The 26,620-nt window shown below is 45.0% G+C and overlaps 1 protein-coding gene across 1 annotated transcript in view; it reads right to left on the minus strand.

Moving 5' to 3' along the window:
- The window catches only part of DIS3L2 (DIS3 like 3'-5' exoribonuclease 2), a 1,275,365-nt gene that overhangs the window by 11,752 nt on the left and 1,236,993 nt on the right, over nt 1-26,620 (minus strand). The window contains exons 18-22 of the mRNA XM_082248603.1: nt 20,544-20,630; nt 13,721-13,868; nt 10,826-10,956; nt 5,316-5,420; nt 3,239-3,340 (exon numbers count right to left, since the gene is read on the minus strand). Of these exons, the coding sequence (XP_082104729.1) occupies nt 3,239-3,340; nt 5,316-5,420; nt 10,826-10,956; nt 13,721-13,868; nt 20,544-20,630 (573 nt within the window). The remainder of the gene's footprint in view (nt 1-3,238; nt 3,341-5,315; nt 5,421-10,825; nt 10,957-13,720; nt 13,869-20,543; nt 20,631-26,620) is intronic.

A 26,620-nucleotide genomic window follows, 5' to 3' on the forward strand; every position in this document is an offset into this window, starting at 1 on the left:
CTTTTTGTATCCAAAATCGGCTTTAAACGTCTCCACAACAGTATCTCGGACCTGCCTGGTGTGTTCCTTGTTCTTCATGATGCTCTCTGCGCTTTAAACGGACCTCTGAGACTATCACAGTACAGGTGCATTTATACAGAGACTTGATTAGGTGGATTCTATTTATCATCATTAGTCATTTAGGTCAACAATGAATCATTCAGAGATCCTCACTGAACTTCTGGAGAGAGTTTTCTGCACTGAAAGTAAAGGGGCTGAATAATTTTGCACGCCCAATTTTTCAGTTTTTTATTTGTTAACAAAGTTTGAAATATCCAATAAATTTTGTTCCGCTTCATGATTGTGTCCCACTTGTTGTTGATTCTTCACAAAAAATTACAGTTTTATATCTTTAGGTTTGAAGCCTGAAATGTGGCAAAAGGTTGCAAAGTTCAAGGGGGCCGAATACTTTTGCAAGGCACTGTATCTGGAAATGGTCGCAGAAGAAGTGGACGGTCCTTTCCGAGGCCCATCTGTGAGTCTGACTTCCTTAAAGACTCTGTAGCTGCATTGTATACCCGGATTGCCCGAATCACATCCAGGGCATGCAACACTACTTCTCTAGGAAGTTCGGCCTAGGACACAGGGAAGGCAACACAATTTCTTTATTCAAATGGCAATCAGAGACAACCTTTGGAACGTACAACGGACAGGGGCGAGGAACCATGTTATCTCTGTGGACCACCAAGTAAGGTGGACAAGATAACGCCGCCAATTCCGACACCCTGCGCGCAGAGGTGATTGCATCCCAAAAAGGCCACCTTCTGAGACTGCGTAAGCAGGGAAATTCCTGGAAATTTTCAAAGGGAGGCTTCTAGAGAACTGAGAGCACCAAGTTGAGATCCCAAGGCAGTAACAGAGACTGCACTGGAGGAGCCAAGTGTCAACCCCCCTGAAGAAAACTATGCACCAGTGAGTGCGTGGCAAAAAGTCATTGAAAGACCACCAAGGCCGACACCTGGCCCTTGATGGTACCTAAAGCCAAGTTCTGCTCAACTCCCCCGTTGAAGGAAGGTCAAGACTTGAGCCACTGAGAAAGAGTGAGGACTTGCACCAAGAAATGTAAATATTTTCCACGTACGATAGTAGATCTTCCTAGAGGTAGATTTCCTAGCTTTTAACAGCGTTGGAATCACTGACTCAGCGACTGTAAAGCAGGATGGAGGATCGGCCCTTGGGACAACAGATCCTCCCTGAGGGGCAGTCTCCAAGGGACATCAGCAACCAGCCGCACCAGGTCAGTGTACCAAGACCAGTGAGGCCAGTCCGGAGCCACTAAAATGACCGGAATCCCTTCTGCCTTGATCCTGCAGTGTCTCGGCAGAAGCTTGAGAGGAGGGAAGGCGTAAATCAGAACATAATGGACCCATGGGGCCATCAGTATGTCTGTGAAGACCGCCAGAGGATCCCTGGACTGTGCCACAAACCTCTGCACCTTTCTTTTGACCTGAGACACCAACAGATCCACCTCGAGGGTGCCCTTGATTTTTGATCCTGATAATTTGAGCACTAGACCTCCTCTGTAACTCTAAGCTGGTAACCTGTAGAATTTTTTTAAAGTGTCGCCTATGGGGATTTTTAAGTACCAAAGTTTGTTGCCGGTATCCATTTACTCGGCGTAACATTATCTTTCACATTATGGAAAAGAATTGGGCTAACTTTACTGCTTTCTTCTTTTTTATTCAAAAAAAGTGAATTTTTTCCCATAAAATTGCGTTTGGGAGACGGCTGCGCAAATACAGAGTGAAAAATATTGCAACAATCTCCATTTTATTCTCTAGGTTCTCTGCTAAAAAAAAATATATGTTTGGGGGTTTCAAGTAGTTTTCTAGCAAAAAAACCTGATTTTAGCTTGTAAACACCAAGTGTCAAAAATAGGCCCAGTCTTAAAATGGTGAGTGGTATGCTCCAGGGTTCTGTCTTGGGGCCAATGCTATTCAATTTGTTTACTAATGATATAGATGTTGGAATTAGGAGCTCCATTTCAGTGTTTGTTGATGATACCAAATTATGCAGGGAAATAAATTAGACACAAGATGCAGCATCGCTACAGGAACACCTCTATAAAATAAGGGGTTGGGCATCTACGTGACAGATGAAGTTCAGGACTGAGAAATCTAAAGTTATGCACTTTTGGTGCCAAAAAAAACACATGCAAAATACACACTAGGTGGGCTCACTTGTGATAATCTATGGTGAAAAAACGATCTAGGGGTGCTTGCAGAACACAGGTATAGCATGCAATGGCAAGCTGCAGCTAGCTAAATACTTTCAAGCATTAAAAAGTGCCTACATTCAAGAGATAAATCAATATTTCTACTAATTTTATGAAACACTGGATTGGCCCCATCTCAAATGTGCAGCTTAGTTTTGGTTACCAATCCTCTGAAAATATGTTCTTTAATTATAGTTAACAATGTTAATAATGGGGAACAAAGTACTCTGAGCGCTAGACCCTAAGAAAGGGTTTCCAGTCTTTTATCAAATGAGGTTTTTGAACACTAAGATGTCCTTTGGAATGACAGTCAATTTCCAGACAGGAAATGGCCAGGATCACCACAGGTATAAACCCACTCCTGCAACTGACAATGGCAAATGCATGTGCAGTGAGAACCTTTCAAAGGAGACTCTGGCAGGAGTGGTAGGAGTAGAGTGCCTCTGCACAGCTGCAGTGGAGGACAGCAAGAGCACCAAATTCAAATGTGGCACAACTTCCCCCTCGGACTGAGGACACTGTAACCAATAGTGTCACAATCAGCACTTTGCAAGCATTACTCTTAGGGAAAGAACTGGGGCAATGTAAGTACCACATCAGATTTTTCAGCAGGGCACACAAATGTATTATTGTCAAACTGAGAGCATGTATCAGAAAATTAATACTCCAATAATATGTTGCAGAAAAAAACATTTCAGACTAAGGTTTAACATTCTATCAGAATCAATGGACACTTAAAAAAAATAAAAACACCACAACATATTTCATATGTGGGAACTCTTCTTGTAACACGTACTGTTATCACTGCACTTTAACATACCATTTATCACGCAAAGGGTCAAAGACTGGAGTGATAAACTGCAAGAGTCACACTGATAGACTTAATAGTTTTACTCATTAACTTTCACTAAGAAATCTTGATGCTTGCAAATAGACTATCAATTCACTTAATATAACTGATGCACAAATGAAAAAATTTTTTACCTGTGGCACTGGTTCATCTCCATCTTGTTCTGGTTTCCACAACAGAGTCAGCTCTGGCTTCTTACCCACTTGCTGGAAATGTGAGCTCACTAGAGGCAGGGCCTGGAAGACACATCAGCATTGTGATTATGCTTTATATAACATAGGCAGTACACCACAATCGATCTGATATATGAACATGTTTGGTGGAATAATTGCCTGAGTTGCCCATAACTAGCATATAGTTTTTTTTTTTTTTTTAACTTGCACAAACAGCAAGAAAATAAGTATTGGTCCAGTTGTCATATACCACTCAGGTCTTTCGAGTATTATGCATAAATACTACTATGTAGACCATTCTATTTTAACAGCAATTTCAAAATTGATTTGTTGGCTGATTATTTTTTCGATTAATCTCATGAAAACCACAAAAAAAATTTGGGAGTATAATTTAATGTGTAAAGTTTAAAAAAAATGTATTATTGAATATCTTTATGCAGTGGTAAATATGAATAAACAGCAATATGGTTATGGAAAACAAAATGTCTAATGCACTCTGAGAATACCAGACAGAAGAGTTCCATACCATTAGTACATATCAGACTCAGATTGAAAAATGTATTCAAAAATAAAAAAAAATGTAAAAAGACCTAAAACGCTGTTTTGCAGATTTTCAGAAAGGACTGTAATATAATATTATGCATCACAGAGTCCCTTGTCATAGTCAGGTAGCTTGATGCAAGCTACCTGCACCTGCTGTCACTTATGCTGACCATATAGGCATACATTTTTTCTTTGAAAATTTTAGTTTTAACCACTTAAGCCCTGGAAGATTTTACCCCCTTCCTGACCAGGGCCTATTTTGCGATTCGGCACTGCGTGACTTTCATGGTCGTGCGACGCTGTACCTAAACAAATTTGACACCATTTTTTTCCCCACAAACAGAGCTTTCTTTTGGTGGTATTTGATCACCTGTGCGATTTTTTGATCATGCGCTATAAACAAAAAAGGAGCGTCAATTTTGCAAAAATAACAATATTTTTCACATTTGTTTTATATGAAATTCCCATAAAAAAAAAAAATGTAAAAATCAACATTTTTTAACATTTTAGGCCAATTTGTTTTCTGCTACATAGGTTTGGTAAAAAAAAAAAAAAAAAAAATCGCAAAAAGCGTATTTTGATTGGTTTGCGCAAACGTTTTTGCGTTTACTAAGGGAAAGGTTTTTGTAATTTTTTTTTTTTTTTTTAACGAGTAATGGCGGCGATCTGCGATTTTTTTTGCGGGACTGCGACATTGCGGCGGACAGATCGGACCCTTGACTGACATTTTTGACACTTTTGGGGGTACCAGTGACATTACTACAGTAATCAGTGCTATACATATGCACTGTTACTGTAAAAATGACATTGGCAGGGAAGGTGTTAACTTTATTGGAGAAGGAGGGGTTAAGTGTGTCCCTAGGGGCCTGCTTCTAACTGTGCAGGGATGTGGCTGTTTGTGTAACAACAGAGAAATACAATCCTGCATAGCAGGACCGTATGATCTCTGTTATTACACAGGGGAGAAGGACAGGCGACTGTGTTTACATTAGCCGCCTGCCTTTCTCCCTCTCCACCCGAAGATCGCGAGTGACCGGCGGACATCGGGTCCACCGGTCACACGCTCGGGGGTGTCCGTGAGCAAGCGGGAGCGTGCCTCCGGCGGCGCGCGCTCGCCCCCTAGAGCCTCACAGGCGAGCGACGTAGACCTACGTTGCTTTGCCTGTGAGGGGCTGACTGCTGCAGTAAATATACTGACGGCAGTCGGGAAGTGGTTAAGAACATTTGTTCAATTTTCTAATCGTTAGTTGGGTCAAATCGATGTTCTATCACAGTGATGGGAAAATTCGAAGAAGCAGAATGGAAAATTGGGTGTGCTGCAATGTATTTTCTGATATATAATCAAATCAATCATTCTGTATGCAAGCTGACCAACTACCGGTAATTGATAACGAAAATAGTTGACACTTTTTCATAAACAATTCTAGTCCATTAGTTGTTTCAGCCCTATTCTCAAGTAGTTTATTTCATTCCATGTGTCATTGGTCAAGCTTACATTACAATAGATCCGCTTCTGAACACCGTATCTTAGCACCAAAACATCAAAGGACTCATTTAATACTCCCATGACCATTGCCTCCGACTCCAATGGGCCACTTTCCTGGAAAGACATAGAAACAGGTGCAATGAGAAAAAAAAGATTACCAACTATAAAACAACAACATACTATAAAAAAACTCCATAGAAGTAATGGATGCATATATAAGTAAGATGAATATGGACTTACCTGCACATTCCCTAGTAGTAGTAGGTAGTACAGTACGGGACACAGCCATAGTATTTCATGGATCGTGGATAGAGCTGTACCATCAGGTGACTGGACCCTGGGGTGCTTCCCTTATAATCATCCCTCAGAATATTCAAAGACCATGGAAAGTCCCAAAGCAATAGATTTGGGCAGTGAATAAAACACAGGCAATAGACAACAGGTCCCCACACATATACTGTAGGTTAACTAACTCAACCTCAGAATGCTGTATGCAGCATAACCAAAGGCACCATTGTCTGGAAAAGATATATCCCTCTATGACATAAGATGAGCAGGTTATCAGACAAAAAAAAAATGCATATCGCTGAATATGTTTTAATATGGGGGAAGTTTAGCTCAGTGTGGTAGATGGGTTTAAGGAGTCATGTCAGTCTAAATTGCAATTTATGGCATGGCAGTCCACTTTTATTGAAAACTAAAATAAAAGTTCACCAACAGTTGTGTTGCTTACACAAGGTTCTTGTCCAACAAAACACAATCACTGAAAATACTGAGCCACTTGGTTCACTTGCCAGCAGCACCACTGCTCTCATCTCTGGTCTCTTTAGGCTCACTTCGCCTCAGTTGCACCTCACTACACAGGCCTCTAAACGTGGTTCTCCAGCCACCTGAGCTTGCTCACACTTCCAGACTCCATCTAGCCTCTCCGCCTCCCAGACCCTCTCTTGGTCTCCCAGACCCCCGAAGCTGTCCTGACGTTCCAAGACCTGAGGCATGGAATCCCCTACAACAAGGGATGTGGTCTTTAACAAGAACATACATTATATTACCAAAAATATTGGAATGCCTGTCTTTACACACATGAACTTTAATGGCAACCCATTCTTAGTCTGTAGAGTTCAATATTGAGTTGACCCAGCCTTTGCAGCTATAACAGCTTAAACTCTTCTGGGAGGGCTGTCCATAAGGTTTAGGAGTGTGTCTATGGGAATGGTTGACCATTCTTCCAGAAGTGCATTTGTGAAGACAGCCACTGATGTGGACGAGAAGGCCTAGCTTGCAGTCTCCGCTCTAATTTATCCCAAAGGTACTCTGTCGTGTTGAGGTCAGGACTCTGTGCAGGCCAGTCAAGTTCCTCCACCCCAAACTCGCTCATCCATGTCTTTATGGACCTTGCTTTGTGCACTAGTCCAAATCATTTGGTTGAGGGGGAATACTTTTTCAGGGGCTGGGCTTGGCCCCTTAGTTCCAGGGAAGGGAACTCTTTAGGCATCAGCATACAAAGACATTTTGGACAATTTCATGCTCCCAACTTTGTGGAAACAGTTTGGGGATGGCCCGTTCCAACATGACTGCGCACCAGTGCACAAAGCAAGGCCCATAAAGACATGGATGAGCGAGTTTGGGGTGGAGGAACATGACTGACCTGCACAGAGTCCTGACTTCAACCTAACAGAACACCTTTAGGATGAATTAGAGCAGAGAATGCCAGCCAGGCCGCCTCGATCACTTCAGCCCCTCACCTTACAAATTCACTTCTGGAAGAATGGTCAGACATTTCCATAGACACACTCCTAAACCTTGTGGACAGCCTTCCCAGAAGAGTTTAGGAGTGTGTCTATAGAAATGCTGTTATAGCTGCAAAGGGTGGTCCAACTCAATATTGAACCATACGGACTAAAACTAGGATGCCATTACAGTTCATGTGTGTGTAAAGGCAGGCATCCCAACAGTTTTGATAATATAGTGCATCTCTGAACAGAACTGGCTGCATTATGGCTGTTAGCTGTCCAAGGAATTGTGCAGAAAATTCCTCTGCAGATAGATGGGCCACCTACGGTTTCTGAATATATATGCAGCTTTGGGTGCAGGGACAGGTGCTGATGAGTTCAAGTCAAACTTTGTCATTCCACTACACGTGAAGACATACAATGGAATGAAAATGTCATGTCTTGCAGGACCACTGTACCACACACTGATATTAAGTGTTCCTGCTCTAGTGTTTGGGAAGACTGAGCACTTTGAGGTGAAGTGTCATATGAGGTCCTGGCAAAACAACAGTTAGGCCTCACTTTACCACGGCTCCCTTATTCTTAGATTCTGCCACCAAGTGAGTAGTTTTCCCCCATGGGTTACTCCTAAAGTAGCATGCAGAATACAGGGTAAACCTGGTTGCAGACCATACTGTACCAAATTCCCTTGTGGAAAGAGGAAAAATAGAGTGCCTGTGTGCCTAATCAAGGCTGTAGGTGGTGAAGAACGTGACCCATATTATGATGCAATACTCGGTAATCCACCATAGCCTAAGCTCTAAGTGGTTAAGTTTTAGGTTAAGTTTGAAAAGTTTGCAGAGATGTAAAATAGATTCCAAACAATATATTAGGTCTGATAGAATCGATCAGAATACAGGGCAAACCTGTCTTATGTGTCTACATCTGGGCAAAAAAACCCAAAAGAGCCAAGATTAAACCTGGGTGGTTAAATCATAATAAAAAAATGCATATAAGATTGTAAAAAAAAGAGGCTGAGGGGTCTGTGTCAGCATTCCAAGAATACAAAAAGAAAGCAATAAGAAGTTTAACACTAAAATAGACCACGAAAGGAACATAGCAGAGGAGAGTAACAAAAAATACCAAGAAATGTTTGAGATATATATATATATATATATATATAATTGGAAGAAAGCAGGGTCAGACCATATTGGCCCCATAAAGGATGATGAAGGGAATTTGGTTACAAAAGAAAAAGAGAAAGCAACAGTTTTAAATTCATTCTTCTTCTTAGTTTTCACAAGGGAAAAGAGGGGATAAAGTAACCAAGACTGTAATGTTAATACCATGCCACAGAAGCCAGTATCAGAAATAGACAAAACTTAAACACAAGTCACCAGAAAAACTGAACACAAATAAGTCACCAGGACTAGATGGCTTACACCCGAGGGTCCTTAAGGAACTCAGTCAGGTGATAGCGAGATCATTGTTCCTAAATTTTATGGACAGAGTACTGACTGGAATGGTACCAGCTGATTGGAGAAAGCCAATGTGGTACCAATATTTAAAAAAAGGGCAGAGATAGATCTCTGGAAACTACAGGCCAGTCAGTCTAACGTCAATAGTCTGTAAGCTATTGGACGTGATAAGGGATTATATCTAAGATTTTGCTAATGAAAACAGTATCATTAGTAGTATTCAGCATGGATTCATGAAGGATCGTTCATGCCAGACCAATCTTTTAACATTCTACGAGGAAGTCCGCTTCCATCTATGTATTTTTTTTTGCTGGGGAGGAAGGAAGTCGAGCCGGGGGCACGGCCACAGAGGCAGCCTCAGAGGGGATCATCCACTAGTTGTGTTCAATTAGTGCTGGGGGGGGGGGCGGGCGGCAGCAGGGGAATGGGGCGCAGCGGCGTTTTATTACTTATATACCTTAACTAATAGTATATATTTTATATGCGGCCCGAGAAAATTTCTCTACACTCAATGTGGCCCAGAGAAGCCAAAAGGTTGGACACCCATGATCTAGATAAAGGAAGGCCTGTGGATATGGTGTATCTGGATTTTGCAAAGGCACTTGATATAGTTCCCCACAAACGTTTACAAACTGAGGTCTGTTTGCATGGAGCATAGGGTATGTACCTATAGTGAAAATTGGCTACAGGGGTGGGTCCAACGGGTGGTGATAAATAGTGAGTACTCAAAATGGCCTGGTGTGGTAAGTGCAGCCCCCCCCCCCCCCCAGGGATTTGTCCTGGGACAAATTTGGTTTAATTTATTCATAAATTATATAGAGGGTGGGATAAATAGCTCACTCTCAGTATTTGCAGATGATACAAAGCTAAGCAGGGCAAAAACTTCTGCGCATGATGTGGAAACCTTATAAGAAGACATAAATAAAATAATGGGGTGGGCAACTACATGGCAAATGAGGTTTTATGTTTAAAAATAGAAGGTAATGCATTTGGGTGCTACAAATAAGAACGTAAGTTACATGCTAAGAAGAATCCAGGATGAAAAAGGACCTGAGGGTCCTAGTAGATGACAGGCTCAGCAATGGTATGCAATGCCAAGCTGCTGCAAGCAAAGCAAACAGAATATTAGCATGCATTAAAAAGGGGATTTACTCCAGGAAATAAAACAATAATTCTCTAACTCTACAAGACTGATCCAGTATCCTGTCCAGTTCTGGGGACCAGTCCTCAAAAAGGATGCGCTAGAACTGGAAAGAGTTCAGAGAAGGGCAACAAAGCTAATAAAGGGACTAGAGGATCTCAGCTAGGAGGAACAACTACAAGCATTAAACTACTTCTCTCTGGAGAGGAGACGTGTGAGAGGGGATATGATAGCGATATACAACTGCCTTACTGGTAACCCTAGCATAGGTAAAAAAAACTAAAACTTTTCAGTTAGAGGGAGTTAAAGAGACACGTGGCCAATTCACTGTAGAAGAGAAGCGGTATAACCCTAAACTGCATAGAGGGTTCTTTACAGTCAGAGCGGTAAGAAAGTGGAATACTCTTCTACAAGCAGTGGTATCAGCAGGGAGCATAGTTTCAAAAAATTATTAGATGGGCATCTTAACTATCACAACATACAGGCATATGTGATTTACTATTGAAAAAAACACATGCACACCCACACTCCACAGGTTGAATTGGATAAACTGGAGTCTTTATTTAACCTTACAGACCATGTAACATCGCTGGTCCCTGTAAATAATCCAGGCTTTGCCCATCATGGTAGGCATATTCCCAAAAGATTCCTCAGGTACTAGGTTCCATTATGATGGGACTTTGGCCCTGGACCTGTATAGCACCCTGACTAGATGCCAGGATAAATACCCATGCCGGATCCAGTGCCTGAAGTAACATTACAGGCCATCACCACAGCGTTGGGGTTTTGGTACAGTTCCAAAGGTTTTACTGAAGTTGCACCAACCTGAATGCATGGTTTCTAATGTAATATCTAGAAAACAGTAAGGAACCAATTGAAGGACTGATTAAAGATAACAAAGAAAAAAAATGTAAATAATGAGAAACTTATCTGCAAGGGAAGAGAGGTCCATCACCTTTGGACACTAGCAAAAAATTGAGGCTTCACAGGTTTTAGAGGAGGAGCGTCTTCAAGAGGTTTGCCAGTGTCCAATCACCTGAAGGTACAAGCCTCTAACCCACGGTCTATGAATTTTATACCTTCATACTGTACTGTATGATTAAGATACACAGTTCTAAGCTTTGCGTTGTTCCATTCGGCCACTTCTTGAATGCTCTGATGTATACTGCAGAATGCTCCAAGGCTTACCTTTACAAACACAGAGAAGAACAGCTCGGCACTAAGTTCCTGTGCTCTTTTGGATGCAGTCTTTCGGTCATTACAATGATCTGCTTGGTTCTGGATAGCCTCCTGTGGCAATTTCAGCTTTGGACCACAGCCTAAAGAACACATTAAAAATTATTTGCGAAAAAAAATTTACAAAAATTATTTAGATTCTGCAAAAGTTATACAAACTGTGCATGTGCAAAACATGCTAAAAATCCTACATCCATGGTATCCTCATAAAGCTGTCTGTCAAGAGATACTTTTAAAATAACTATATCATGATATCTTTGTGGCTTGCATGTCTTAAGCAACATTGTCTTAATAACCCTGTTCCGCAGAACTGGTTTCTGCTTTCAATTCCAGAATGGTATTTCGTTTTTCCAGTCATTTACTAACATTTTGCCACACAGTTTTGACTTACTAGCTATAAAGCCAGGTAGATATCCATTAGGGATATTGTTAATGTATATATATTGTTTATACTCTAAATATTGACTGAAATGAGCCTCGACACAGGAAGGTTGCAAAACTTCCGATCTTGCTCACAAGCCCAACTGCATTCAGAAAATGCCCCTGGGTATACACCAAAAGATGATACACGAAGGCAATGAACAGTAACGTCGGCAAAATATCATATGGGACAATCGAACGTATAGACATTGAGTGCATTGTGATGGAGGAAAGTCACATTCCCCCCTATAAACAAAGTGCAGGGTATGCACTTTTGTTTTCCAGGGCAAAAGGAACAGCAAGGGAGAGAAAAGAAGGGACATACTGTATAGGTAGCTGTGAGTGAGCTGACCAGTAAAATAAAGTGAACTGGTTACTTTTCCTTGTGTAGCACCCTCCTAGGTAGGTGCTAGAGAGTGAGTATAGTTTTGGCTCTGTCTGCCTATCAGAGGAGCAGCAGGCACATTCTATATTGCTTTTTGCTTAACAGAGAGCAGGATCTGTGAGTTAAGTCTGCTCATGGTGCTCTGTGTGTGATTCATCTGGTCTGGAGGAGTGTTTCACACTGGTCCAATAGGGAGGCACGCTGGACAGTGGAGAAAAGCTGACCAATGGTTACACAGGCTTTGATACAGCCTCAGTGAATGGCACAGACTGGTTGTCTCGGTGCATTTTGGAGTGTGGTATAAAAGCCAGGAGCACATGTGCTTGGGGTCTTTGGTTGGTGAGCAGAGCCCTGGAAAAAGGGTGGCAGCTGTGTCCTCTTCTGCAGCAGTTGGTGTATGGTCACAGACTCACAGGCAGTCGGGCTGGGGAGCCAGTGGGAAGGAGCTGAACCCAGAGGTCCAGGAGAGCTGACTAGAGGTGTTGAGACACTGGAGAACCTGGAAAAACAGTATCGGGAGTACAGGGGATCGTGTCTAAGGGCCTGACCCGAGAGGGGGCCACCCCGGAGTAGAGTAGTCAGAGGACGGGTTTCAGTTGGTGGAGTAAAAGGGGGTGCTAGGCGAGTACCCTGAAGATAGTGTGCAACCAAGTCTTTTGTTCAGAGACTCAGTATCTACAATTCATCTAGTGGCAAGGTGAAATTCACAGCCTGGCTGTTCAGATAGAAGTCCTCAGAATTGTGAATAGTTCAATTTCCGGAGTATCCCACTCTATCCCTTCTCCCATCCCTATTTATAATAAAAACAACAAAAACAACCAAAACCCCTAGACTGTTCATTGACTGAGCCGGAAAGTAAAGTGTTAACCACTTGCCGACCGCCCACAGTATATTTACTGTCAGCCCCTCACAGGCAAAGCGACATAGTACTATGTTGCTAGCCTGTGAGGCTCTAGGGGGCGAGGCGCGCTCCCTCCCCCGCTCGTTCACGGACCCCCCCGCGCGTGTGACCGGGGGACCCGATGTCCGCCGGCCACTCGCGATCATCCACTGCAGAGGGAGAAAGGCAGGCGGCTGATGTAAACAAAGCCGCCTGTCATTCTCCCCTTTGTAAGAACAGAGATCATACGGTCCTGCTATGTAGGATAGTATATCTCTGTTCTTACACAACAAGCCACATCCCTCCACAGTTAGAAGCACGCCCCTAGGGACACACTTAACCCCCTCCTTCTCCAAAGTTAACCCCTTGCCTGCCAGTGTCATTTTTACAGTAACAGTGCATATGTATAGCTCTGATTACTGTAGTTATGTCACTGGTAACCCCAAAAGTGTCAAAAATGTCAGTCAAGGGTCCAATCTGTCCGCCGCAATGTCGCAGTCCCGCAAAAAAACAAAAAAACAAAAAAAAAAACGCAGATCGCCGCCATTACTCGTTAAAAAAAACAAACAAATGACAAAAATCTTTCCCTTAGTTAGTAAACGCAATAACTTTTGCGCAAACCAATCAAAATAGGCTTTTTGCGATTTTTTTTACCAAACATATGTAGCAGAAAACAAATTGGCCTAAAATGTTAAAAAATTTACATTTTTACATTTTTTTGGGGAATTTCATACAAAAAAATGTGAAAAATATTGTTATTTTTGCAAAATTTACGCTTTTTTTGTTTATAGCGCATGATCAAAAAATTGCACAGGTGATCAAATACCACCAAAAGAAAGCTCTGTTTGTGGGAAAAAAAGGACGTCAATTTCATTTGGGTACAGCGTCGCACGACCGCAAATTTTCCGTTAAAGTCACGCAGTGCCGAATCTCAAAATAGGCCCTGGTCAGGAAGGGGGTAAAATCTTCCGGGGCTTAAGTGGCTAAGTTGTGCCCCCAGCTGCTAATGGTAACCAAGAGGGACCCAAAAAGGTGAACAGTTCAGCAGTCCTTAAGGGGGCAGTGCTACACTTGCATGTAAGCACACGTTTTCATGTGTATAATTTTCTTTAAAACTTAATATGAATATAAAAATAACTTTCCCTTAATAAGGTATACTCACCAAGAGATGATGCAAGAAGGCGGTGAACAATAACATCAGCAAAGCGTCTTATGGGAGAAGTGAAGTGAGTGTATAGAGGGACGTTAAGGGCATAGTGATGGAAAAGGCTCTCATCCATAAGCGCTCCAGTACAGAAATATACTGCCATCTAAATACCAGGAAGAGAAGAGGAATTCATATTAGGCTGTATTCGCTTCAAAACATTTCTAGAGAGCTGTGGAAATTTCCATTAATGTGTTGCAGTAATATAAATTGCAGTGCATTACTGTACTGTAATGTACCTAAACTGCAACAAACCACAATGAACATACCATGCATGGTTGTACTGGGTTAAAAAAAAAAGAAAAAAAATAACGGAATTTTTGTAAAATCTTACCTGTAAAATTCCTTTCTCTGAGTCCTCCGACAGTCGCCGCCTCTCCATATTCGTCACTATTGGGGTTATTGACCTTTGCTCCGTAGGAGTGCTAGGCAACAGAATATTAGGCAAAAGCTTTTAGCTTAGGCCACCTCTGTGGCATTGTCCGTCTGCACCCGAACCGGATGGCCCTGCAGCCTGTCCGTCCAACGCAGAAGACAGAGACTGATAGCTCGCAATTCCAGAATGCCGATCGGAAAGGAAGGATTCCTCCTCCGACCAAGTACCCTGGGCGGACAGAACGCCCAGAACACCACCCCAACCCGACAGGCTGGCATCCGTGGTGATCACCGTCCACGAGAAAAGAAGAAAGGACTTGCCCCCTGACACCGTCGGGGACTGGAGCCACCACAGAAGATCCCTTCTGGTGCGATGGCTCAATGCGATCTGGATATCCCGGGATTGCGGTCGCCCATCCCACCTGGACAGAACCTCCGCTTGGAGACCCCGCGTGTGAAACTGGGCGAAGGAAATCGCCTCGAAAGCCGAGACCATCAATCCCAGACACCTCATGCACGTCCGGAGGGACGAGCACTGATTGTCCCTAAGGGACCTGACTTCTTCCTGAAGCGTCCTGAGCTTGTCATCCGGCAGGAAGACCTTCGCCTGAACCGAGTCCAGAACCAATCCCAGGTAGTGAAGACAAACCGACGGACACAGCGTCGACTTGGGAAAATTTATCGTCCAAACAAACTCCTGTAGAGTCCGCACCGTGACGGCCAGGTCGTTCAACAGACCCTGACTGGTCGCAGACCGCACCAGAATGCCGTCCAGATACCCCAGGACAGAGATGCCCTGGGCTCTTAACAAGGCCAGAACTGGGGCAAGCACCTTGGAGAACACCCGTGGAGCCAAAACGAGACCAAAGGGTAACGCCACCAATCAGTAATGATCCTCCGCAATGGCGAATCGAAGGTACCTCTGGTGACCCTCGAAAATGGGGATGTGAAGGTACGCATCTTGCAAATCGATGGAGGCCATGAATCCTCCCGGAACCAGAGTAGCCACCACTGATCGCAGGGATTCCATGCGAAACTTGCGAACCCGCACAGAGCGGTTCAGAGCTTTCAAGTCCAGAATCGGACGTACCTTGCCCTCCATTCAGGGCACAGTGAACAGATTGCAATAGAAAACCCGAAATCTGTCCCGATGAGGCACCGGAACCACCACTCCCTGAGCCCGCAAGACCCGCCCCGCCAGGTGCAGATCCTGCAAGCGCTCCGGAGACAGCTGAAGATACGAGGGAAAAAATCTGCTCGCCGGCCGAGAGAGAAAACTCGATCTCGTATCCGGATCGAACGATTTCCTGAACCCACCTGTCCCGAACGCGGGCCAGCCAGGGTTGAAGAAAACCGAGCAAACGTCCCCCCACCCCAGAGCTGGGTGAGGGCGCCCCTTCAGGCCGCATTGTTATGGGCAGCTGACCATGGCTTCTTCTAGGAGCCTTGGCCCTAGAAGGGCTTGCCCTTGTAGTATGATCGAAAGGCACGAAAGGACCCCTGAGAGGGTCTAAACGAGGTATTCTTCCTACCACGAGCAGTCTTAGATTCGTGAGTCTGGGGCAAGAGCGTGCTCTTACCCCCGGAAATACCTTTTATCAGAGTATCCAAGGAATCGCCAAAAAAAGGCGAGAACCCGCATATGGTAAATTGGCCAAAGTTTTACGAGAAGCTTGGTCAACAGACCAACATTTCAGCCAAATCAGACGGCGAGTTAACACCGCCACGCTTTTGACGCGCGCAGCCAAAGGGACTAAGTCTAAGTCCGCATCACACAAATACATGACACCCTGATGAATTTGATCCACCAAAGCCAATGTCGTCGGCGGGACAGAGTCAGCCACCAGGATGCGCCTGAGCACCCGCGTCCAATCTGCGACAGCTTGGGCCGCCATAAGGGAAGCAAAAAATAGGCTTCAGTATTGACCCAGCAACCGTATAAGTATGGCGGGCAAGAGACTCAATTCTCCCGTCCGTAAGGTCCCGGAACACCGGGGTATCCTCCGCCGGAATCGCAGTAGACTTATCCAAAACCGCTACCGCATGATCCACCGGAGGCGGCACACACCAACGACCAGCAGCAGCCGTCGGAAAGGGACAACGCAGCTTGAACCTACTCGGCACCGCAAAAAGCTTCTATAAATTGCGCCATTGCTCATCAACAGCACGCAGGAACTCCGCAGAGCAAGGAAAAACCTGCGATGTTTTGCGTTTTCTCTGCGTCCCATAGGAAGCCAGCAGAGCAGAAGGACATGGTTCATCCTCCAAATGAGGCGTTTGCTTGATAGAAGCAACCAGCCCCTCCATGATTGCAAGCTCTTCAGACGAGCCAGGGGAAGAATTATCAACCCCTTCAACCTCAGCCTCCCCCTCAGACCCCCCAAGGTCCAGAGATGATAGAGACCCTGAAAGAGGCACCCCAGCCATAGCAGTCCTGCCAGCCTTTGCACCTGAGCAGCCAAATATGCCACAATAGCAGCCAGATCAGCCCCCTCGGGGGATGCAGCAGCCCCTAAGCCCCCCACTAAAGTGGAAGGAAACTTGCTATCCTGAGAATCCATGCCCCAGTGAGTCATTAGAAAAAAAGGGGTTAATGTCCCTTTAAGACCGCGGCGAAGCGTATCCCACCGCACATAAACACATACACTGACCCCACAGGGACAATGAAAAGACACTGGGTAAGGAATACAGAACAAAAGAGAGGTAAAAACCTGGAGATCACACAGGCTGCCGCTGCTACCGATCGCTGTCCAGAGCAAGGGAAGTGATGCAACAACTGCCCGCCCCCCAAAAAGCCTCATGCAAGGCTACACAAACATGGCGGCTGAGGAATCATGTAAATGGGGAGTGAGGATGACATGCGGTCCGATCGATCGCCGCCAAAATGGCGGCGCTTGGCGCCAAAACTCCGCTCCCTGCTGCACAGGATCGTCACTTCAGGGCACAGTGAACCAACATGTTGAGCAAAAATGGCGGACCGCCGCAGCGGTCGCCGCACAGTATGGCACACACAAGCACCGCATGTCTCACACATCCTGTCACACAGAACAGAGCAGGAGATCCCCCCCCCCCTTCACAGCCCACAGAAAGGCAGCAGTTCCCACAGGAATCTGACAGGGAGCTCAAAACGTGTTCACACACAAATCACAGCATGTCTCACACAGCTTGTCACACAGAGTAGAGCAGGGCCCCCCCCCCCCCCCACACAGCCCACAGAAAGGCAGCAGTTCCCATAGGAATTTAACAGGGAGCCCAAAAGCCTTCACAGACATGCAGTGTCACACAGTCCCAGACTGACACCCAATACAGACAGGTCCCCACATAGAAATTTTACTCACCATCCGGATGGCGTGGGGAGCCTTCGTTTGCGATCAAACCGCTGTACTGAGGACAGGGAGAGTCGCAGCCGGGACGCAGTGAAACTGCGGTGCGAAACCGCAAATGGCGTCCGGTGAGGTAGCCACCTCACCGCAGCATCCCTGCAGCGAACAGGGATGGGTCGTTCATATGTGCCAGGGAAACCTGAGCTGAACGATCGATGGCAGGCTGGGAAGCCACTGGCCCACAACCTGCGACCCAGGGGGGCCAGCCCGAGACCCAGCCTGCACGATCCTCTTCATCAGAAGAACTAACTAAAGCTGGAAATAAACAGCTAAGTAAAAGAAGGAGAAAACAACTTCAAATAAAATCAAAAAAGAGAAAAGTGGCTGAGACTAAGAGCCCCAGCACAGGGACAGCCTGCACTCCTGAGCTAGGCAAATTGAAACTGAGTTGGTATGCAGGAAGTGAGGAGGTATTGACTGAGGGGACCACCCCCTGGGGGTGGGATATGCTAAAAGCTTTGATAATATATTCTGTTGCCTAGCACTCCTACGGAGAAAAGGTCAATAACCCCAATAGTGACGAATATGGAGAGGCGGCGACTGTCGGAGGACGTAAGAGAAAAAGGCTATGTCATTTTTTTGTGCTTTAAGGTGCACTGCCAGCCCACTCAAAGGACTTAACGCATAGTAACGTGTTAATGCAACACATAGTGTGAGTGGGCCCTTAATACCCTGACACCAGAAAAAGAAATTAGGACAAAAGGTATTCACATACAGAAATAAAAACATTACAGGGTTCTAAACCTTTCTTCATGCAACAAAAAGGTATGTGCGCCTCTCTCCCGTGGAGAGATTTTCCATGACTTCCGGTCTCCCTGACCCAGTCACCAGAGCAGGAGGGGAGAAGAAACCACCCCAGCTGGCAATACCACAATACAATTCTGACAGAGGTTAAAATCATAGCTACCTGTTCAAAATGTCAGCATTTTGAAGGATTTTCTCTGAGCTTATAAAAGGACACAGGTAAAAGTATCTTCTGAGACTTCTTCTAAGACTGCCCGTTAAAAGGGATTGTAAGGACAGGTGTTTTTTTATCTTAATACATTCTATGCATTAAGATAAAAAAACCTGTGTGCAGCAGCCCCCCTAATACTTACCTGAGCCCATCTCTATCTAGCGATGTTGCAGATTTTTTTCAGCTGGCTGGGACTCCCTGCCTCATTGACTGAGACAGCAGTGTGGCGCGAATGGCTCCCGCTGCTGTCAAAGTCAGTCAGCCAATCAGGAGAAAGAGGAGGCAGGTCGCGACTGTGTCTGAATGGACACAGGGAGCTGTGACTCTGCCCGGGTGCCCCCATAGGAAGCTGCTTGACGTGGGGGCGCTCAACAGGAAGGAGGGCCAGAAGCAGCGAAGAGAGACCCGAGAAGAGGAGGATCCGGGACACTCTGTGCAAAACCAACTGCACAGAGCAGGTAAGTATGACATGTTTGTTAAAAAAAAAAAAAAAAAGAAGATTTTACAATCACTTTAAACATTTTTTGTCAGTGTCCATTTCTCCTGTAGGTGGCAGAATCACACTGCATTACTCAGTCTATCCCTTAAACGTACTCCAAGAAAATAATTCATGGTAAGTTAGATAATTCAGGTACATAGGGACAGCCAAAAGCAGTCCAAATGAGGAGTAGGCAACACAGTAAATGAGCTAAAAGGCTCACAAAAAACACTAGGGCTAGATGTAATCCCCATTGGAAGATTACCTCCTCTATTAAAGTTTCAATCAGGCCAGAAACTGGTCAGCTAGTCTTGAATAGTGAGATTTCAGGTACTTCCCTGATTTGCCATTTGTGGTGTAGTGTGACTGAATTCAGATGGGAAGACCTTTAGTCAAGAGGTCTAGTGATAAAGAGATAATCAAATCACATCAAGGATGAGCCTCCCCTGGTGACCAAGTCCCCTGCATTGAAAAAATCTCCAGTATTCCTCTTCGGCTGGCACCCATTTTGAGAATCTTCAAGACCACCAAGGAGGATTTCACTGACTTCTGAGCCGGAGACATATGCCAAAGGGACAGGGATAACCTAGCCCTGGGTGAAAGACGCATGGGATTGTCCAAAGAAAGTGCCTTCTTGTCCCCTGCAGCTAGAATGTTGAGTTGCAACAGTCTGGAGTGGAATGGGGCATACAGAACTGCCTCAAAAGACACAATTATTAGGCCTTGAAAGCTCATGCAATGGCAGAGGCATAGACAGCTCTTGGACTACAAAATCTGAACAGTGAAGCAGAAAGTCATGCGTTTGTCTTGCAAAAGAAAAACCTGAGAATGACAATATATCTAAAAGCAAAATTAGATGCGTCAAGCAATGAGCAGGTTCCAGCGCTGATGCCTAAAGGTTCAGGGTCCCAACGTACCTCGGCCGAGTTTGAACAGCTTGTTGGACATTGACTGATAAAGTCTGTGCTGACTGCCCCCAAGTATACCACTATTGAGATGCTTTGTGACCAAAGCCGAGCAGCTGCGGCTATGGCCCCAGTATAATCACTTCAACCCGAGGACGTACAGGTACATCCATTTGAGGGAAGTAGATAGGGAAAGCAAAGCAAGTAGTCAGCAGGGCTCAGGTGCTGTATCAGTGCCAAACATGCATATTCCCATGTTAAACAGTTCTATTACCACACACGTGAGCAAACTGAAGCGATCCAGATCATATGGAATTATAAGGTTAACAATGCTCAGGGACTGAAAATTTCTCAGCAGGCAGAAGACACCAGTTCTTGCACAGTGAATCGAAGCGCTGAACAGAGAAGAGCAGGGATTTTAAATCCTTGCTGGCCTTGCTGCATGGGCACTGACAGCTCAGCATCCTTGGAAGCAAGTACAGTGGGGACTGGTGGGGTTGGGAGGGTGTACGGTGTTAGTCCACCTTTTCATTTTTTTTTCTGAAAAGAGGAAAACTAAGAAAAAGGGACTTATGAAAAAAGGTTTTAATTTCATACAGCCATATAGGGAGACTTTGGCCATTGACCGCTATGCTCAGAAAATGAAAAAAACATCTAGTTTTAGGTGAAGTGTATTCCACCTTACCTGCATAGGCTTGGAGCACATGTTGGTCAGAACTTCCTTGCGTGCAGCAGAATACTCATCAGTCCCAAATTGTTCATTCAAGCTTTTCTGCAAAGAGAAAATAAAAATGGGCAAATTAGCACCAGTATGCTTTAACCTACATTTTTAAATGCATATTGTGGCAAAATAGAGTCAAATATTTTAGTTATCAATGTTTTCGTGTGGGTGGAAGAGGCACAGGCTCACTGTCCAGGCCTGCTGCTGACAGAGGGTAAAAATCTATGAGGGGAATTTATCGAAATTGGAACAGATCAAACCTGCAGCTGTGCATACCAACCAATCAGCTTCAACTATTAATTTTAAAAGTTTAACTGAAAAAGCTGAAGATTAATAAATCTGACTGCCTTGCACAGCTGCTCCACTTTTGATACATTTCCACCTATGAGAAGTTGAAAGCTGCTGTGGCTGAACAGTGCATCGAATGGTTGGAACGTTTAGGCAGTTTATGCCCAGAACACAAGAATTCTAAATGGTGCGCCTGTGCTTTTCGCCCACACAAAAACCCTGGGGGGAGGGGAGTGTTAGATGTACTAAAATATTTAAATACACTAACAAATTAAAGCCAAACTCTAGCTCACACTTTATAAGCAGTTACATCAACTGTTTTTTTCCTTTTAGGATTTACATAAATAAAACGGATTATTGTAAGCACCCCCGTCAGTGGTAAATGGTTTATTTCATCCCTGTAACTGATACATCTGCAAAAGAGATTGATCTTTTGAAAAACAACAGACTTACTGGCCAGATAACCAGATAAAAATAAAAGAGAAAGCATAAAAAGAAAAAAAGAATGCAGTCATTAAATCTAAAGCTTTATACACACGGGCCAAAAATTGTCTGCAATCAGTCTTTCAGTGTGTGTGTACTGTAAAGTTGTTTGTTCCACAGAAGCCAGTCTTATGACCAGTTTCTGTTGAAAGGGCATGCTGGAAAACCAGCATCCCACTTGCATCTGATCAGCACTGGCAGCCAGTGCTGATCAGTGTACTCCAAAGACACATTGGGGGAGATCGCCACACCAACGCCTAAGAATTTGTAAGGTGCAATATAATAAAATGTAATTTTTGTACTTACCTTAAAATCTATTTCTCTGACACAGCGCTCCATAAATCATAACTAGTGGGTTATATTGCCTCCTCCAGGAGTAGGACTAGGCAGAACAAAAAACCCCTGACTACGCCCATGGGTCGTCCTCAGCTGGTATATAACCCCCCTCTCTGCTCTAGGTAATAAGTTTAGTAGCAGGCAGTATTAGAAATATCAGTACTCCATACTGGGGTGGGTGCTGTGTCAGTCAATGAACTCCGAGAAATTGATTTTACGATAAGTACAAAATTACAATTTTCTCTTTCGCCATCACCTGAACCTTCGCAGGAATTAGATTTGCAAAGGTTCAGGTGATTCAGGACCTAAAAAACCTGAACAGGACACGCTTTTTCCCCCTTTCTGGGTACCCCCAAAAGAAACATTTAGCAGATTTCCTTGACGCTCACCAAAGAAGTCCACGGGCTGGAAACAAGCAAAGAGGTCGCCCACCCCAATAATGAGAGAGGGGAGACCTTTATGTTGAAGGAGTCTTGTCTGCTGATCTGGGGAAGCTAGCTCTAGGCTTAACAGACCAAGGTTGCTTGGAACCTCCCGGAGAAGATATAAAAGATCTATTACCCTTATTCTCCTTCCCAGAAGCACAGAAGAATTTTCTATGGGCTGAGGAGGGGGGCCCCCGTCTGCAGCGGGGCTCCTTCTCTTTTCTTGACTGTGGCAGGAAGGTTCCCCCCCCCCCCCCCACCGTGACTCCCATAATAATGTCATCCAGGGTAGCCCCAAACAAGCGATCACCTTGAAAGGGCAGCTCAATGAGAGCTTTCTTAGAGGCTTGGTCTGCGGACCAATCCTTAACCCACACCATGCGCCCAATCACCACCGCTGAAACCGAAAGTTTGGACAGCACAGGAGCTGTATCCAAAGCTGCTTCACCAATGAACTGCAGCCCATGGACCAACTGGTCCGCTAAATCAACATAAGCAGCGGGGACCTGCTCACCCCCCAGGCCCTAGTGCAAAAGCTTGGCCCATTCAGTTAGGGTGTGAGACACCAGGGTAGAGGAAAAGACTGGCCACAATGCCAAACCAGCCCTAGTAAACATGCTGCGTCCCACAGCCTCTGCTTTTTCAGCCGGGTCCTTAAAGGTCAGGAATTCCTCTACTGCAGTGGTTCTCAACTCAGGTCCTCGGGACCCACCAACAGGCCAGGTTTGTAAGATAACTAAATTACATCACAGGTGATCTCATTTGCTGCTCAGTAATTGCAGTATTCTAGTTTGCATCTCCCCAAGGTAATACTTAAAATCTGGCCTGTTGGTAGGTCCGGAGGACTAGAGTTGAGAACCACTGCTCTACTGGGATCATGGTTGCTTTTTAAAATTGACTCCTCAAAAGGGTAATGTACAGCAAAACGTTTGAGGATCACAAAGGGTAATTTTGGTTGTTCCTATTCCTTACAGAAAAACCTGTCAAAAAAAGGCACATAAGGAAACACCTTTGGAGTACGATGTGACTTATGGGTACCAAACGATACAGACACATTCGTGGCTACATCAGCCACATCCTCCCTCTTTAAAGTCTCATGCACTGCAATAATAAGGGCGTCTACCAGCGGCTTTTCATTTGCTGCTGTGACCATGGAGGAATCATCCTTACTATCGGATGGGGGTGTGATTATTCCCCTTGGACGAGCTCCGTCCATGGCGGCATCCGGCTCAGAATCAGATGAGGTAGACTGAGCAGAGGAAGGCGGGGGACACTTCTTCCTGGGCCTTTGCCAACATGCCACTTCCACCTGGGACACTAAGGACTGCAGGACTGCCATGCAACCATAGGAAGCTGGGGTTCCGAGGGACCTGTCACCTCCATGAGGGGGTCAGTGGGGGAGATTTGACCCTGAGGCTCTATAAGGAAAGGAAGACCTTGCAGTACAAAGACGATCTTTTGGCACCACTAAAGGATCCCCTCTAAGGCTCAGGGTACCTATCAGCAGGGAGAGAGATAACAGAGACCCCCAAAGACTCACCCTACCTACTGGAGGAGCGCCGAGAATTTGAACCCAGCATCATCATGGACGCTATTCCTGTTCACATGTCCCGGGCACAGGAAGAGGAAAGAGGGGAAGCTTTGGCATCTCCACAAGGCTTTAGTTGTCTCCAGCATCTCCCACACTAAGGGAAAATGGCCCCCGAGGCATCATCCAGCTACACAAACATGGCCCGTCAACCGGAGACCAGCCAGACTAACTGAAAATGCTACATCAGCTACAACCACTGAAGCATGCTGTCAGGATCTTTGCTGCACCCTCTGCAAGGGGACCCCCCTAAAAGTAGGACACACGTTTAGGGGAGACACTGCTGTGCACTCGGCACTGGTCTCCTACACTGGGACCCCTCCAGATTACCAGGGCTGGATACACACTATCCCAGGACACTTAGAGTGGGGATAGCGGGGGGAGACCCCATGGGTCTCTGTTGCATTCTCTGGTCTGGGACCCCCACCAGACTCTAGGTCCAGACAGGGAGAAATGGGAGTGGGGGAAGCCCAGCTCTGTGAGGGATTTATAAATGGGAGGAGGGAACCTGTAGGTGCGTCCATCCCAAAGAAAACCACCAAAAGGGGAGAGGGGGACTGCATTGACCCATCCATGGCCACTACGGCTGGTGTCAGCGCTTCAAAAGCCAACACACACACTCACACACAATGCTTTAGACAGAACTCCTTGCCACAGAAGTATGGGAGCTTGCAGCCAAGGGACCGGTGTGACTCAGACCAACGCCTGGTCGTATGCGACCCTTCGAGGCACTTAACTTGGGGGCCATCCTTTGTGGGTAGCTGCGGTCTGCATGCACTCCCTGGCTGGGGTGGGACCACTGGATTTAGATTATCCAGCCTGTTGCCCAACCCGCCAGTTGATTGTAGATCTGAGAGAAAAAACAAAGATGTAAGGAAGGAGAAAATTGCTAGGAGCAGAGATCCCAGCCAGAAGCCTAGGTCCTTACGCCTGACTAGACAGATTAAAACTGATTACCTAGAGCAGAGAGGGGGTTATATACCAGCTGAGGACGGCCCATGGGCGTAGCCATGTGTTTTGTGTTCTGCCTAGTCCTACTCCTGGAGGAAGCAATATAACCCACTAGTTATGATTTATGGAGCACTGTGTCCGTCGATGAACTAAAGAGAAATATTTGCTTTTGGGTTTAAAATCACTAAGTATTTAAAACCAATTTAACCTTAGTGAAACCCACACTATCACAAAGTGTACTCCAAGCAAATAGTTTACTTTAGTGTACTTAAAAACACTCAAAGCAGTCCCCTTGTACTGAAGAAGCTTACAGTTTTACTGTTGCCCCTACAACAGTCTTATAAATACACTTCGATCAAACTGGTAGCAAGTAGTCTACCAGTAACTTCAGGAAATGTGAGAGTAAACCTGAGCATTCAGAGGAAAGCCACACAAACAGAAGAAAACATAAAAACTACATATTTTATCCTTGGTAAGGATTAACCCCAGATCCTTAGAGCCACAAAGCCAAAGTACTAACCACTATGTGATGTCATGTACAGGTGCATCTCATAAAACCAGAATATCATCAAAAAGTTATTTTATTTCAGTAATTAATTTCAAAAAGTGAAACTAATGTATTATGTAGGATTCATTACACACAGAGTGTTATATTTCAAGCACTTCTTTCTTTTAATTTTGAGGATTATGGATTACAGCTAGTGAAAACCCAACATTCAGTATCTCAGAAAATTTGAATATTGTGAAAAGTTCAATATTGTAGACTCCTGGTGTCACGCTCTAATCAGCTAATTAACTCAAAGCACCTGTAAAGGTTTCCAGAGCCTTTACATAGTCTCTCAGTCTGGTTCAGTAGGTTACACAATCATGGGGGAAGACTGCTGACAGTTGTCCAGAAGACAGTCATTGACACCCACTACAAGGAGGGTAAGTCACAAAAGGTCATTGCTAAAGCTAGCTGTTCACAGAGTGCTGTATCCAATCATATTAATATAGAGTTGGGTGGAAGGAAAAAGTGTGGTATAAAAGGGTGCACAAGCAACAGAGATAACCACAGCCTTGAGGGGATAGTGAAACAAAGGCCCTTCAAGAATTTGTGGGAGATTCACAAGGAGTGGACTACGGCTGGTGTCAGCGCTTCAAAAGCCAACACACACACTCACACACACACAGATGTATGCAGGATATGAGCTACGACTGTTGCATTCCTTGTGTCAAGCCACTCCGGAACCAGAGACAACGTCTGAAGCGTCTTACCTGGGCTAAGGAAATTAAGGACCGTTGGGCAGTGGTCAAAATTCCTCTTTTCGGATGAAAGTAAATTATGCGTTTTATTTTGAATTCAAGGTCCCAGAGACTGGAGGAAGAGTGGAGCGGCACAGAATCCAAGCTGCATGAAGTCCAGTCTGAAGTTTCCACAGTCGATGATTTGGGGAGCCACGTCATCTATCTGCTGGTGTTGGTCCACTGTGTTTTATCAAGTACAAAGTCAGCACAGCCCTCTACTAGGAAATTTTATGGAGATGCGGATTTCATTTTCCAGCCGGACTTGGCCCCTGCCCACACTGCCAAAAGTACCAAGTACCTGGTTTAATAATCATAGTGTCACTTTGCTTGATTGGCCAGAAAACTTGCTTGACCTAAACCCCATAGAGAATCTGTGGGGTATTGTCAAGAGGAAGATCAGAGACACCAGACCCAACATTGCAGACGAGCTGAAGGCCAATATCAAAGCAACCTGGGCTTCCATAACACCTCAGCAGTGCCACAGGCTGATCGCCTCCATGCCACGCCGCATTGATGCAGTAATTAATGCAAAAGAAGCCCAGACCAAGTATTGAGTGCATTCTATACTGTACATGGACATACTTTTCAGTAAGCCAACATTTCTGTAATAAAAATACTTTTATGTATGTAGCACTACTCCCTTGGGAGCTGCTGGTGACAGGTTCCCCTGGGTTACCCATAGC

Source organism: Pelophylax lessonae (assembly GCF_965119305.1).
Source record: "Pelophylax lessonae genome assembly, chromosome: 3".
In the NCBI taxonomy this organism is placed as follows: Eukaryota; Metazoa; Chordata; class Amphibia; order Anura; family Ranidae; genus Pelophylax; species Pelophylax lessonae.